We start from the raw sequence: 17,285 nt of genomic DNA on the forward strand, positions 1-17,285 counted from the left end.
TATTAACGACCAATTAAAACTAAGTCATCTGTAGGCTACTACGAAATCAAATGATCTCATTTGAAAAGAAAAACACGTTCATGTATGCAAAAATTACTAAAATTTAATCGATAAACTACTGTAAAATTACACTAGTTTTGATGCATTGTTTACATCGGTGGGTCTTTGTGACGTCATAAATCCACAAAATCAAGAACGATAAGCGGAGAAGAATTTTTTCAAGTGCTCAGTTTTCACGCTTATTTCTCAGTAATGCAAAGGCAAAAAAATCTTGCATCACGTATTTTAACATTTGTTTATACCAAGCTTTATGTTTATGAAAGAAAATCATAGTGTTAAAAATCGTTTCATATGACCTTTAGAAACCGACATTTCTAAAGATCATCAAAGATATTTTGTTAGTAAGTCCGCGGACTGACTTTTTACGTCGGAGTAAAATTTCAAATGAATCTGAAATGAAAATTATGAATTCGAACAAGTTTACCGACTGTTTATTTTCTTAGCCAAAGTGTGAACGTCGCCATTTATATATTAAATCTGGTCAGCCACAGTTCGGATTGGGCGCCATTAAATCTTTCCTTGCCCTAGCTGGAGAGTATTGCAAAAATACATAATAAACGTGTTTTGAAACGAGGGGCAAAAGGCATAGGTGTAAAGAATATTGTATGCTAAGTATAACTAAGACAATGCTTTGTGCTGTAACAAATATTTTGAAAGTGATGTGCTGTACGATCAAACTGTCTTCTTTTTTGCAAAGAACGAACTACATCTAATTTGCAGTACTTCTCCCATAATTGTACCACTTCCTATAGATATTCTGGAAAGGGAAACGCAACAGTTTTTGCTCGGCATGATTTTTTTTTACGTGTCTTCTGCCTCGAGTATCACAGAGTGAATGATTCTTCTCCTCAAACAAAGCATGCTTACACAAAGGTATAGTTGTGGTTGATTATTTTTTACATGTAGTTACGTATATACTTTTGCCATCCATATCTTTAATTCAAATAGCAAATGTGTATTTTAGAAAGAAGATTGAAGTCAAACATATAACAACAAAAAATTTAACGGTGATTATAAAATATTAATGCTGTTATTTTTAAAAAAGAAATAGGATGCCCACAGATGTAATCAAACCAGGGCACAAAAATAATTATGTGTGACATAGTCATCGGTGAAACCTACTGAGCTATCCAAAACTTACACTTTTCGATGTAAATATAGACAACTATGATAGATATCAGTTTCCGAAATTTAGGTTTTTTGCAAAATTCTACCCCAGGGCCAGGGTGTCCCTAAAAAATCTAATTTATTCCTTTGAACAAAACCTATCAAAATATCTAAGGTGTATTTTTAAGGGACAGGCCGGCCCTGAAAGATATCTATGCCAAAAACCATGCAGTAATATACTATTTTACTGCGAAAATGCTGTTTAGCCAAATTTGAAGATTAATGATAAAATTGCAAGAGCAAAATGATAATAGTAATACGCTAAAATTCAAATTCGAAAATTTAAGAAATATGTACGATAGAAAATAACAAAAAAAAAATTGATTTCCAAAGGTATTTTTTCCCCGGGAAATTCATCTCTGCTATAGGTTTATTCGTTTGTTATTTGCAATAGCTCCTTTATAAAATAAGTTTCTCGTTGTCCTTTAAACGCTTGTACCAATACATGCAATCAACCTTAAAAACTTCCTTTATTTGATACAAATTTACAGAATTTAAAAAAAGTAACTTCATAAAGATAAGACAAAAAGGGGTTGTATTTATAGGAAACGGTGTTTTTTGATCATCAGTGTCTTGGTAGTTCCGTAAATTCAATGGATTCAGTATCCGCATTTTCTACACGCCTGTTCGCAACTTTACACGCTACAACAAATTAACAATAAACAAGTTACATCATTTTACAAATAAGTAATGTATTTCGTAAACCATAACTGAGTTTATCAAATCGTGTCTTATTAAAAAATAAATGAAAAGCAAACTAAGATTGCATTGTATACATTAACAGATAGCAAGATAAGATGAGATTGTTGAAGTACTGTATAATCTGAAGTTTCATTGTTTCTGTCCATAGAAAAGCATAATCGTATAAACTGATTCTATAATGTTATTATGATTTGACAAAAACTCACCTTTACAACAGCCTAAAAGTTGAATGATTAGAAGAGTTATCACAACGACTAGTATGATGAATAAGAGAGTGATTATCACGATGCTACAATTAAAAAAATATTACAATACAATTCATGTGTAATAAACACTGTTGTAACCAGTGAACATATATCATTAACCATTAATAATGCAAGATTAAATTAGGGGATAAGATTCCGTCTATGAATAATATAGTTCAATCATTTACCGATAATAATGAATTATATATTTATATAAACAATTGTGACACTTCACGTCCGAATATAAAGTAAATTGAGAAATAAATCATTTTATTATTTTACATGACTTCTACGTCCCAAATATACATAAAACATAGAGTTTTTTTTTTATAAATTATTATTTATTTCCCAAATTTATATACCCCGAAGGATAGATATATTTTTAAATGTTCTGCTTTTCAGTCTATTCAAGGATTGTTTTCTGACAACAAATGGTTTTTAATTTTCTATCTGACAAATATCGTTTACCGATATGTTTAACTTACATGGGAATATCAACGGAACTAAGCCAACTTTCGCTTCCTTGTTGTGTGGGGCTGGTGGTTGTTGCGATGGGGTAAGGCAGAGCTGCTGGTTTTGACGGTGTTGTTTCGTGTTTTTCATCCATGTAACATTCGGGAACTTACAAAAACACCAAACAAATCGATCCGGTTTGTTGAAATATTATACATTGCTACTATTACATTTAGAGTCTAAAATAATCATTATGAAGTTGCTTAATTTTTATTTTCTATTGAAAATTATAAATCTTATATGTGTTTGAAAACACATGAATAATAGATCTTTTCAAACATTAATCTCCTCGAAAAATGATCGTATATAACCTTCTCAGAACATTATGCATGGAGAAAAAAAGCACGTAACTATTATAACTGTTTCGTAAAACACATGTAAACATGAACTTGATATTTTATTATAACTGTGATTTTTCTGAATGCACTTTTTGACGGAACAATAATAGAAAAATAAAAAATAAATTTCCTTTGGTATTTACTTTTGAAAACGTCAGTTGATTTGTATATCTCAGGACAAGTGGTGCAGTTTTTGTCGAAATTAGATGTTACCATATTTCTAGATGGTTCGAAATCAACACACCTTCCTGAAAGTATAAAGACAAAGACATACAACTGCCCAAAAATGTAAATTCACATGCATGGTACGAGGATTTTTAACTATTTTATTCTTATTGATATTCATGATTTGATTCATTGCATCAATTAGATTACTAGCATATGCTTGAGATTTTTCAGTCCCTGCTAACCATAGTGATAACAAATTAACAAAATGACTTACAGGATACAAACCAAGAGCCCCTAGGAAAAACGGTGCCTACAGACACAACAATGCTTCTGATCAAAAACCGCATTTAAAAAAAAAAACCACAATGTAGAATTGCAGTTCTCAAAAAATATAGTTAAATTGACTTTTTTCGACCCATTTATATACCGATTGTAGAATCTCTATAACGAGTTTAGTATTTGTCTGGAGTCTTAGGTTGAACAACAGGCCAATAGGCCTTAACGGTCACCTGAGTATCATAGCTCATTCACAAACTTGTTGAGGGTCTCATATAAGCATTTAACTAAGTTTCATTCTGGAGTAAAAAAAAAAGTTATAATATTGTAATGACGACCGCCTTCCTGCCTGAAATCTTTCAAAAAGGACTATGGAACCTTTATTTTTACTTATAAACTTATAAAGATCATAATAGAGTGCATGATCTGATAATGAAAATGTACAAGAAAATAGTTGAAAATAATTTTCCCAGATTTAATAACTTTCATGAAAGGTTTTATATGTATATGTTTTCATAGATAAACTAAAACCAGGTGGCTAGTTTAGATGCTCTATATCAGAACAACCTATTCCGAATCCCCAGGGACAGACAGAAACTCTCCCTATGGACATTTAAACAAAACACATTGAAGAGAACAGCTGTATAACATTAAAACTTATAAACTCTCCTTACTTCTGTTTTCAACCTATATACATTTAATTGACACCATCTGGTATTTATGCCAAAATCATTTTACATGTACTGTTTATCATTAGAATTGGAGAAGGTGGCTCAAGACAGAGAAAAGTGGAGGAGTCTAGTCCTTGCCCTATGTGCCCCCGGTCATAGCAAGGACTAGGTAAGTAGGTAGGTTTCTCAGTGATTTTTGTTACCCAATTAATATTTTACTATTAATGAGTCTATTTATTTATATAAAGACTTCAAAAACTGTTTTTGTTTCAATAAATGAAGATACTTGAATATTTTTTTTTATCATACACCTTCTTAATTACAGTATATTCAATGATAAATAACTCCAATTATGAGAAAGCAAGGGAAGGTAATTCCATTATGAAGAAGCAAAGGAAGATAACTCAAATAACTTTCACAGTATCTTAACTTTGATACACAGCTTCATTCTTTCTTTTTTCTAGATACACATGTATGTGAATTACCAGGGTAGCTCATGTCTTTCTTTGAAATTCCTGAGCAGAATAAAATAACAAGACAAAAATACACTCCCTCTCCCAGCCATAACATTTGCCTTACATGTAGGTGGCATAAAATATTATAAAAGGGTGACAACTATTCACAAACTTCTTGGAATAGAATTTTTAAACTCCCTTTTAAGTGCTTTTAAGCAATATATTTTTTCATGTAATTATAAAAGTAATCCGACATCAGATATACATGCCTTGAAAAAGGTCATAACAGAAAGAATCTTAACTGAAAAATATTTGCTGTTGAAAAGATGTAATTATAAGGAATACGAAAGCCACAGGCAGAATATCTGTGAAAAATTGTAGTTAAAGAGATAAGTTTAATTTTTCTGGTTTTTTTTGTTTTTTTTATCGCTGTGAACCCTCATATCATTTCATTTGTTTTCAGTATAGCAAAGTCTATACTTGTATTGTAATCCACCTGCATAATCTCTCTCTCTCTCTCTCTCAAAATCAGATTCACTTCATATGAAATATACAAAACTGTACTATTAAGTAGACATAGTCTAAAGACTTTGTAATATGTTTATATAAATGGTCTAATCATTTATTATGTTATGTATGTACATATGTTGTAAAATGAAAAACCAAATAAAAACATATAAAAAACAAAAGATGACAGCTTAATGGTTTTCTGAATATGCAGTCATTTTTTATTCCGTGTCAGTAGACCTTTTTTTAAAACATTATCTAAACATTAACACTAAATGACTATGCTTTTAGCCACACCCTGCATTAAGAATCCCAACCCTATACATTATATGAGTGTTTTGACCGCACCATAGATTCAAAACTCCTACCTCGGGGGACATGAAATTAAAGAGGATTTTGTTGACATCATATCCATGCATTCAGTTTTACCCCACATGTGTGGGAGTAAAGAAGAATATTTCTAAGATTTAATACATTTTCACCATATGGCTACATTGACCCTGCCTTAGGGCCTTCACCCCTATCCCAAAGGTAATGAATTTCGCACTTTAGGTAGAAAACTTCACGAACATAATAACAATGCATTTAGTTTTTAACAAATACGAGAGTTGTTAGAAAAGTTCGCGGACAACGTGATTTTCGGCAAAATTGCTGTGTACTTTGTAGGATGACGTGTGTTTTATTAAATTACTACAAATTGAAAATAAGTATGCAAAAAATCTTATGATTTAGAAGTTCTTTTCAAAAGATACAGCGATTTTTATTTTGCATGAATTGGATTTAGGGAGCGCCATTTGATATTTCCACGACGTCAGGTGACGTCAAACTACTGAAAAGCAATTTAAACCCCACTCTTTTGTAAAGTTAACATTTTTCCATTATTTGTCAAATTTCTGTATGTCTTTGTGTCAAATTGTAGATCATTTAGATCCAAAAATTGCCGTCCACGCATTTTCAACTTTAGATAAGGAAATAAAGCGCAATCCATAGGTGCAAGATCCGGGTTGTATGGTGGGTTGGGGTGCTGCAAGTACTCAAGATATCAGTATTTCCATTTTTAAACCTCCAAGTCAAATTATGATTCCAATTGTAAACCTTTGTTCTATAAAAAATAGCAGCCTATAAGAACCTTTTGGTCTCCATCGGAGATGTTTTGCGTGCACACAAAATTTAATGACGACCCAGTGCTCCAAGATGTCCGAGGTGTACATTTTTTTTAGCGTTCGTCGTCCATAATCGGCGATAAAACGGTCAGGAATTCTTCAATTTAATTGAAACTTTCAGATCATGACCTTCATTATTTATTGTGATCACTGGTAATATTGTTTATTTATAAGCGCTTAAACTATACATTTTCTTAATAAGAAAAAAATGCGTACAAAATATTAAACAATTAAAAACTGACATGCTCCTTGAAGCATATCTTATCAAACTAATTAGTCTGTATATTTCTACAGTGCATTTTAAATAAACAAATCTTTCCATATTTTTTACGTCAGTATTAAATATGAAAAGTTTTGCTGGTATCATGCGAATAGTCCGCTCACAATCTAACTTATCCGCGAACTTTTCTAACAACCCTCGTATATATGGGAGTAGAGAAGAAGATTTTCTAAGATCTAATACTCTTTTACTACATGGGCATATTGGCTCCACCCTAGATCCTGAACCCCTGACCCAGGGGCCATGAATTTCACAATTTTGGTAGAGGGCTTCATGGACATCATAACTGTGCATTCAGTTTTTTCCTCACATATGTGGGATAAGACGAGACGATTTTTGAAAATTTGACTTTCTTGCATATTTGGCCCCGCCTGTGGCGCCCTTGGAGTGGTTGAGCCATGAATTTCCCAATTTAGATTCCTCCTCTTCACTAACAAATTGGTAACAGTTTTCAAGAAGTTAAAAATGTAAAATTGTTGAACACACGAAGCACGGTGCACGACGGACGAAGACCAATTGCATTAGGTCACCTGAGTGACCTAATTAAAAATCTAAATTTGTTACATGAGTTGCATTATAGTCCTCCAGATGATTTTAAACAGTAACTTATATATATATATATATATATATATATATATATATATATATATATATATATATATATATATATATATATATATATATATATATATATACTTTGAGGGTAGACATTGCAAATGATATCGGACATTTACAAAATATATACATCGACACAGCGTATGGTTGACATCTACTTAACCAAGCTTTGAGCCTACAATAATGCTATTAATTTCACTACACTCTGCTTAGTTAGAATAATCTAATTGTGTCTCGGGACAGGCCTTCGCCACAGTTAAAATGCCTCCTACATGTATATACCCGTAATGTAGCAAAACAAAAATTGCAAAATCGCACCGAAACGATTTTGGAAAAATTTAAGAAGCTGCATTGAAAATAGCAGTCAAAAAATTCCAAAACTTAAATTCATATTCATGTAGAATTCAACACTTTTTCACAAACGTTTTTTCCTCGCTTCAAATTTACACACCATGTTGACATTTGGAACTCTCGGGACTGTTTATACTAATTGCACTGAGTTAGAGGTTTCTCCCGTATTTTCTTTAAAAAACAGAACATATAGCAAATTTTCAATGGAAATTTAGATGTATTTGTTTTATCGTTTCTGAGTTTATCCATGCAAATATGATATTATGGAAACATAAACTAAAGAGCCTCCCGTGATTTAGCGTGAATGTAATGCGCATGCGCAAGTTTATAAAATCCAAAAAATCCAGATGATTTCCGGATTTTTAATGAAATTTTCGTTGATTATTAATTAGCGAAACTTGATTCAGAAAAAAATAAAAACAGATTGGTAATCTTAAAGTGCAAATAATGTTAAAAATATATAAAACAAAATACAGTACTCTTCCGATTTCTCGGTATTAAAGCCCAAAAATTCGAGTATATTATTTTAATATAGTTGTATCGATATGATTAACGGCATATATATGATTATTCTTATCTAAACAATTAATTTCCCATTGTGGCCCAATCATTATTCTGGGTATCATAAGTTTTATAATTTAAATATTTGCTACCTAAGTTTTTTCACATACTATCTGTGCTAATAATTTTTTGAAGCATTCTTCATTAAAAATGAAGCACATGTAATTAAGATTGGGTTCAACAAACCGCTTAGCTGTAAGAACGCTAGTTGTAATCAAACACTGGTTACTAGCAGCACTTGACAATTTATTTTTTTATTATTATTTGTGCCAAATTAATTTTTCTCTTTTGTATTCATAGAGTGTTACCAATTAAGATATTTGTTTTGATTGATATTAACTACGTTCTTCTGTCATTCCGTGGCTTTTTCTTACAAATTAAATTTTGTTGTCAGATTTTCGAAAATCAATTCAATTAATACCTCGATATTTTTGTTAGATTTTTCGATGGATAGAACAACGACACGTCTCTTTCTTCTGTCTTTATTTATGTTCAGTTAAAATAGAGTAAATATTAAATTAAATATAAATAGAGTAGTTAAAACTCGTATACTTTAACAATGCCAATTTATCAAAATTAAAATCGATTCCAGACATCGGAATATTGGACTAGGGCTTTGTTAAGCTAAAATATGAGAGGAACTCTTTGTAAGTAGTAGACCTATGTCAATAATCCTAAGCACAATCTAGAATCCTCTCGTAAAAGAGGGTCGGATGTTTTCTCAGATTGAGAGAGATAGATAGAGAGAACAATAAAAAACCCACAGGTGAAAGTTAAAGATATATCAAACCAAGTATCTAACCTATGAGTTCAAGTACGAATAGAAATTCTCAAACAAGCAAAAGACACCAAAACAATTCGTCGGATCACTCAAACTGCATAATCTTAACAATAGCCTATTTGCGAAAATTTTGCGTTTCTTTGAGACAGTTTTGCAGGGTTTTTTTTCCCATTGTTACGCGTTTATTCGCGAAAGTTTCGCGTTTGTATTGCGAAAATTACGTGTTTTTTTACCTACGAAAATGATCTCAATGGGCTTTTGTACGAATTAGATTGCCAGTTACATAATTAGTATCAAAATTATAATACACAAACATTCGTCAAATGTAAGCCTCACTGATGATTGTGAAGATTGTTTGTCGACAGTTGAAAAAGGTTGCCAGACAAGAATAACAGGACATTTCTCAAACATATTTACTAGCACATTATCCAAAAGCTCAACATGTTTACATATTTAGAGAAACATGGTATAACTTTTGAAACTTTGACTGAAGAGAGCAGAGAGTCTATACATGAAAAAGATATAACAAATGGACTCATAGTAGATTTGTATAACTTAGCTTAACAAAAATGTGTTGAGATGCATACAGAGCTCCCAATTTGGATATCAAAAATATGCAATTTAGACAAAAACGCAATAAATTTTAATGCACTAATGTGCGAAATTCACAGAACCATGAAAACTTCCAAAACAAAAAGAGGAGAAAGAAAACGAGCATTTCTGGACATGAAATTTCCCGTACCAGTGCAAACCCAATCTATTGTGACAGAAACCTCCACATCAGCTATATTTTCAAAAGTAGTAAATGAACCTGTACACAACAAAGACATGAAAAAAACTGAAGAAAAACTTTCTGAGAGAAGGTCTAAAGTGAAAGAACTTACAGAGAAAAACAAACATTTAAAGAGAAAATATGAACGTATGTTTGGCAAACAAGAAGCTGCCACAATGATTAAAAAGAAAAAAGATAAAGAACTTTCAGAATCTAAAAGTGAATTAAAACAGTTAAAAAAACAATTACAAAATTCAGAGCAGAAAATCAAAATGTACAAAAAACAGAAGGATAAATATAAGCAATCTTATTTTGAAAAATGCAGGAAAGTGTCTCAGCTTGAAAAAAAAAGTCTAAGTCTAACAGGGCAAAAGTAAAAATTATTGAGGCAAAGGTTGAAGGTAATGCAAAGTCAGAATCTACTGTTGAAGCATTAAAGAGAGAAATAAGGGAATACAATGAGAGTATTCAATATCTGCAATCCTTGTTTGCATACATTCTTTTATTTAATGAAGATAAAAAAAAAAATACAGCGATGAAACTTTTCAGTGTATAATGAACCTAACAGATTTAAAAGTCCCAAATGAAAACGTTGGTGCTGTTATAAAAGAAGTCATGAAACTTTGTGGTAAGACTCCAAATGCTGTGCCTTCTGCTGCAACTGTCAAAAGAGTTGTTGACTCAAAATTGTCTGTCTCTCACAAGCAAATTAGTGATGTACTGAAAATAAAAAAAAAATACCTCACTTTATACGGATGAAACATCCAAATTTGGAAAATCCATACAAACATATGTGCTAACTGATGAGGAACAAAATTCATACATTCTTGGTTTGAGGGAAATGTTCAACAAAAAGTGGACAAAGTACATTGGCCACCCTTAATGAAATACTAAGTGACATAAACCTTCATTGTTATAGAAAAGAAAAGGAAAATCAAATGAATCCTGGATATTCAATTTTGGCAAATATTCGTGACACAATGTCAGACAGAGCAAGCAAAGAAAAAACATTCAACAAACTTCTAGAAGAGTTCAGATCCACCATTTTACCTGAAGTTGTAGACAAATGGAATGACCTTGACGATATGGAAAAAAAGTTGTGCTCCAAACTAAACAACTTCTTTTGTGGTTTGCATTTACTGGTAGGAATGGCAGACTCCTGTGAAACTAGCATCAAGAAATTTGAGATAGAGTTCCATGATGGCAAGAACATTGGGTCTGCAGTACGGTTAGAATTAAAGAAGTACCACAGAAATGAGAGTGGTGTTCTAAGACTGATACGAACAGCAAGTAAATCTTTTGCAGTTGGGGAAGATGAAAAGAATGGTGTGAGCTTGCCATGGAATACTTATTTAAAACAAAAGGATATGAAAAATCAAATCATACGGTTTAAACACAACCGCTTTAATTTGGTGTTTCTTTAAGGGAAAGCTGTGTATTATCATCACAAAGACATTCCATTGTTCCTTGAGACAGTACATGGTACATGCTATGATTTACTAAAAGCTGTTGCCCTCGACGCCAAAGAAACCTTGTACTTAGCAGGTGCTAAAGCTCTTGGACTAATTTCAACATTTATTACTACACCACTATGAAGGCTGTTAGAAGAAAAGGGGCACATATTAAACATGAATGAGAAATACAAAATGCTAATGGACTTTTTACAGAAAGCAGCAATGGATGCTGAGATAGCCTCATCATTTACTACTGGGTAACAGACTCCATTCAATACAGTTATCGAAGAAGATGAGAAAGTCCGTCAATTTCTTGTCCGCCAAATGATTTGGTTGATGAGATTGCAGTGCCCCTTCTACAAAATATTTTTCAAACAATGAGTGATTTACTTTGTAGAATGGTAAAAGACCACTTGCCAGATGGTATATATTGGAACCCAACAGAAGAACTTATTGAGCAGACAAAATCTGTTATGAAGCATAACAAACTTCCTGAATTCATCTTTGGTCAACTTGACCAGTTATTGCGTTACAGACCAAATTCATCACTACTGACAAATGAGTCATTTCTTATCTATTCTCACAACAAAACAAGAGAATGGTTTGAAAGCCTCAGTGCTGAAGATAAACACAAGATGATTGAGGAAGCTAGAAAAGAAGGAAAAGAACTTAGAAAATCATTTCACAACCAACTCAAGGAGATTCAAAAGAAAAGATAGCTGCACAACGTAAACGACAAAGAGAGTTAGAAGAACGAGAAAAGAAAAGGATCCGTCAAGCAGAGAATCAGACAAATGATGTTTGTATCTACGGCCGTTGGCAGAGCATGCAACAAGTCAAGGAAGGTTAAAAAAGACTGAAGGACAATGAGAAGAGAACAGCTCTGGAAGCTCAAATTAAATTTAGGAAAACAGTTTTACACCAGAAGTATCCGGAGAAAAAGGTATTCAGCCTGTCAAAAAAACGAAGGTGGTAGATATGTCAAACTTTCCTTGAAGGAACTTGAACATAATATTACTCAACTTATTGAAGACACTCTGGGTGCTGATACAGTTGAGGAACAGACTGACAATTTACCATTACTTGTGGGTAAAAACATTGAGCCTAAGTTTTCAGATGGTGAAACTTACAAAGGATTAGTTATTTATGTTGTACAGGGGTTCCCAAAATGGTACAATGTGAAGTATGATGGCGATGATGCTGTCTATGCGTACAATTTGCATCGTGATTATAAAAATGGGGACCTTCGGATAATGGTATCAAGAAATAACGATAAAGATTAGTCTTTTACATTTGACTTAATTACACAACTTTATTTTTTTTAAATTTCAATTGCTAATCATTTTGATAGATACTTTTTTAAAAAGACATTTCTTTTGAGTTTCAGTAAACATAATTTGAGTTAACCTAAAGTATTTAGTGTAAGCATACTCAATTTAGCATGTTCCCTGTTAAAGATTGTTTAATGATATTTTCATATTGCAATTTTGGCCAACTACATTCTAGGTAATATAGATAGTCAACCTGTTCAAACTGACTTATGAGATTTATTTCATTTACATTTTATTCCTATCACAACGTCTGATTAACATAACATTTGATATCAGTAGATTTTGTTATTGATCACTGTATAATTATAAGCAACAAAAAATTGCTTTTCATTTTGGACAGCTTTTTTAAATGAGGATGTCATTTTGGACAGTTTTTTAAATTTTACATTTCATTTATTTTTTATGTTCTTGTTGTGTTTACATTATTTGCATGTTTTACCTTGATTACCTTGATAAACAGTTTGCATTGTTTACTGAAGTTAAGCTTTTAGTTGACACTGCATTGGAATTAGCTGATATAACTTCATTGTATAAACTAGTACAAAATATAATTAACAAAATTTAATTAGCAAATTAATGCAAGTTAATAACATAATGAAGATACAGTATTTAATTGCATATAATTATTTATGACAAATTATTTTTCATACATGATACATCTACTGATATGCATTTTCAGGTTGTTTGTAAATGATCCTGTGTTTTGCTGATCGAGTGCATCAAAACAAAATGTGGGCACCATAAGGTTGGAATTTACATTAATTTCTGCTAAGTTTGAGGTCTCGAGATTTCCTCAAGGTAAGATTTTTTGTTGTTTTTATGTCTTTTGTGTAAATACAGAGTGAGGTTGTTAAAACTATACTTCCGGAAAAATTGAGAATTTCATACCTCTTGGGGTACCTTATTTTTAACTTAGAAATCGTCAAAAAATTTTGAGATATTTATTTAAAACCACTTTTTTATCAGGAGAAACATGTGGCTACTTAAAAAAACAATTAACTTTCCCAAAATAATGACATTTAAAAAATATGTGGTGGTTGCTAACTTAATTATGATATAAAAGTTTGCTAAACCAATTGATGTTGTATAGTTGTTTTTTCCATTAAAGAGATCATAAGAGGGAATGATGATATCTGACTCTCCGCCATTTTTTATACTGCCATTTTTATAAGATCAGCATATTCTGTTGGACTAAGCACACCTTGAATATGATAAACCAATTTATGCTGTACCAATTCATATTATTGTTTCCTCAATTTATTTGAGAATCAGTTTGACCTCATTAGCGCCATTTTTGTCACACCCAACAAATGTTTCAGACTAAGCAATCTTTAATCGTGCAAACAAATACTTTGCTGCACTGAATTATTACTGTTTTTTACACGCATATTTCCCATTTAAAAATCGTCAGGAAAACAATTATGAAATCTGGGTATCCTCTATTTTGAATTGCCATTATGACCTAACAATAGCCTTTTGAGAATGACCAGCAAGTTGTTTTTTTTTTCATTCTTAGCATACGTCAGGCATGATATAATACTATGTTGGAGCAATTTATTATTTTTTGTCAATATTGAAAAGTCTCTAAGAACAGATTATGAAGTTTGATTGTCTGTCATTTTGAATTGCCATTTTGACCTACTTAACGCAATTTTCATGATGGCCGGCATACCTTTTCAAACGCAGCACACTTTAATATTAAAAAAAAGATGTTGACAAATAATTATTTGCTGTTAAAAGCTTTTTATTTAACTTAATCGGACCAGACTATGCCTCAACGTATCAAAGATAACAACATTGCAAAATGAGCTTTAAAAAGTGATGGACGGTAACTCTGACCTTAATACATGGATGATGATATATAAATATAAGGATGCTCCAATACATGTACATCCCAAAAAAACTAAACATAACATATGACATTTAATATATGTACTTGTATGTTAAACTTTAAACTGCTCTTGTTAATGGAGTAAATGGGTACACAAATTGCAGCATTTAGAAATAAAAATTAAACAATTCGATGACGAAAAATCAAATAAATTGACAAGTTGGCAACGCATTAGTGTAGAGAAAGAAAATAGTCAACATGCTCACTAAAGATGCGAACATTTGATAAAAAATAAAAGGACTGGAAACTAGCTTTCTTACACAAATTAATCGCATTTTATCCCCGTATAAGTGGTCATTAGAACAATAGCTGGACAAATTGAAAGGATGCATTCGGAGCAGGGCTTCGGAATATTTCAGCTCGAGACCGGTTTCAGACTCAAAAAGTTCAAAATGCTTAATATAAAACTTGAAGGACAGTTTGGTGGTAAAACCATGCAAACACCAACACACATTGCGTGTATCAGAAGACAACTGCAAGATGACAAACAAGGCTTGGAAGAAACAGACGAAATATTTGCAAACAAAGTACTAGAGATGACCACCGATAGATATCCAGATACAAAAGAAGACTGCCGACAGACTGAGGCCATAGATGCGTTCTTAACAGATTGTTAGAACAAACAAGCTGATCTCCATTCAATAAAGTACACAAGATATGGAGACACAATTAATTAAAAGTGCGGTTACAAAAACAAATGCGGGTATTAATTGTAAAAATCTGAAACAAGAATAGTGAAGTTTGAAAAATCTGAAAGTGAGAGGATAATGAAGAAAATATAACCAACGTTTGGGCTATTTAAAATTTCAAAACAAACATTAAATCAATTCATAAAATAAAAAACACTTCTAATAAAGGTGAGAATCATATCAAAACAGAGGGTTTAAGAAATGGTGTTGAGAAACATACAGCTTCATTGCAGAAAAGAACTATTAAAAAATACCATATTATAAAATCATTGCTGAACAAGTAAAACCTTCTTTCTTAAACCCTACAAATAGTTTATATCATTGCAATAAGATCAGAGGGTAGATTATGTTATTGAAAAAAATGAAAAATAAACCACAAAGACAGAATATTTTAAATCTGGAAACGAATTTAGTCATTAAAAACCCCTTATAAGAATGAAAAACTGACAATAACAAACCGTAAACCATCTCAAAAATCCACAAAACGAAATACAAGTTCATAGCAGAGCAAGACGACCTCAAAATATAAAGAGGTAGGATCAGGTGCCTAGGAGGAGTGAGCATCCACTGCTGACCGGTCACACCCGCCGTGTGTTCTTTGTCTTAATCGGGGAAAAACCCCGGAAAAGTCCGTAGACAATTAAGTGATTAATTATGGTCTAACAATTAGTATGAAAAAGGACAGTCAGCATGCGCCCAAGTGGAGGATTGTATTTGCTGACAAGGTCGTTGTATCGACCATAGAACTTACGAAAAGATAACTTCAAACAAGACTGTTGATAGCCCTGTCTTATCTTGTTTGTCAATAGCTTGCCTCACCTTAGAAACTGTTCATACGACGAGCATACCCTTGCGTATCGAATTAACTGAGAGGCAAAACACCATACGCAGGTGATGAAGTTATAATGCTACATAAGTAAGGAAAGTTGACTATAGAGAAGTTGAAGAACAATTTACAAGTGTGTTTTTGATGAAAAGTATATGCATGTAGTGATTAAAAAAAGAATTATTATTTTCATACATAAAATTCCATAGTAGTTTAAACATGTTGACTTCGAATCATACCTTGAGACTTCCAAACTTTGGAACATAATTCCACGAATATAGGTTGATTTCTGACTTTAACACAGTGATACTCAAGCTTGTATTCTGTAACTGTAACTGGGCAGTCGTCATGAACATACTGGCAATTCTTTTTTTCAGCTGCCGCATTCCATTCATCGATAGTTTCTGGACAACGGTTCACATACTTCACATCTTGTCTATCATCACATGAATGACCAATTGAAACTGGGAGAACAACTATAATCCAAATCTGCAATATACATGCATTTTTAACTAATTGATTGTAAGAAATTACCAAAAATAGATTATATAATTGAAACAATTATTCAAATTCAAATTGCACAAGACCAGCAATTTTTCTGACAAAAGAACGTCATAAACTAATGCGATACGGGTGTTTTAATTAAAAGTTGAATGCTAAATCTAAGAAGAACATAAAATATTATGTCTGCCGAAAATAGTACGTATGTATATCATCACCAAATCTGATTAAAGTTGTATTAATCAAGAGATGCATACACACATACACACTCCGATTATTTGCACTATAGTTTCAGATGCAACAAATTGTAAATTTTTGGTAAAAAGAGACCATCGGGACCTTTATTTGTCAATCTTTTATAATATTTATATGTATTTTATAATAATTTATAGTATTTATAGATCCTAAAATAGGGCAGCAATATTAGGTTACCTGAGTGACTAAAGTTCCTTAAAAATTACATTGTTACTATACGGACATATTTGTAACCCCCCCCCCCAAAAAAAAAAAAAATAATAATAAATAAATGAAAATAAAATAAAAACTAGATAATAGTCTCACTCCCTGAATTTCACAATTCAGCACAGTACAACAACACACTATATATATAATAACAATGCATTTAGTTTATCACACGATAGAAAGAACAGAAGAATACCTTTTAAAATTCATATAAATTCATGAACTCGGTTTATCTCTCCCTGTTGTGGAAAGCGAGATGAAGATATTCTAAGAATTAATACATTTTCACAATATGGCTCTATTAGCTCCACCCTATGGCCTTAACCCTTGACCCAGGGACCATGAATTTCATAATTAAGGTAGATCATAATCCTACATTCAGTTTGTTTTCCAAAATATGTATGGGAGTGGAGTAGGGGATTTTCTAAGATTTAATACATTTTCCACTATACATACATATTGGTCCCGCCCTAGGACCTAAACCTCTGACAATTTTTGTATTGGGC

General features: G+C 32.0%; 1 protein-coding gene across 1 annotated transcript; it reads right to left on the reverse strand.

Moving 5' to 3' along the window:
- Positions 1-1,706: 1,706 nt before the first annotated feature.
- LOC117692297 (uncharacterized) lies at positions 1,707-16,300 on the reverse strand. The gene is made up of 5 exons (XM_066070454.1): positions 16,056-16,300; positions 3,169-3,273; positions 2,660-2,795; positions 2,136-2,218; positions 1,707-1,869 (listed from the first exon to the last, which is right to left on the reverse strand). The coding sequence occupies exons 2-5, from the start codon at positions 3,239-3,241 to the stop codon at positions 1,793-1,795; spliced, it is 369 nt and encodes a 122-aa protein (XP_065926526.1). The 5' UTR covers positions 3,242-3,273; positions 16,056-16,300; the 3' UTR covers positions 1,707-1,792.
- Between the last annotated feature and the right edge of the window lie 985 nt (positions 16,301-17,285).

This window comes from Magallana gigas, chromosome 9 (assembly GCF_963853765.1).
Source record: "Magallana gigas chromosome 9, xbMagGiga1.1, whole genome shotgun sequence".
NCBI lineage: Eukaryota > Metazoa > Mollusca > Bivalvia > Ostreida > Ostreidae > Magallana > Magallana gigas.

Bases quoted from the DNA above. Each gene is read 5' to 3' on its own strand.
- LOC117692297 (XM_066070454.1), bottom strand. From the start codon at position 3,241: ATGGTAACATCTAATTTCGACAAAAACTGCACCACTTGTCCTGAGATA. The intron at 2,796-3,168 runs GTAAATACCAAA...TGTTTTTGTAAG, and splicing joins ATCAACTGACGTTTTCAAAA to TTCCCGAATGTTACATGGAT. The intron at 2,219-2,659 runs GTAAGTTAAACA...TTTTAATTGTAG, and splicing joins AGTTCCGTTGATATTCCCAT to CATCGTGATAATCACTCTCT.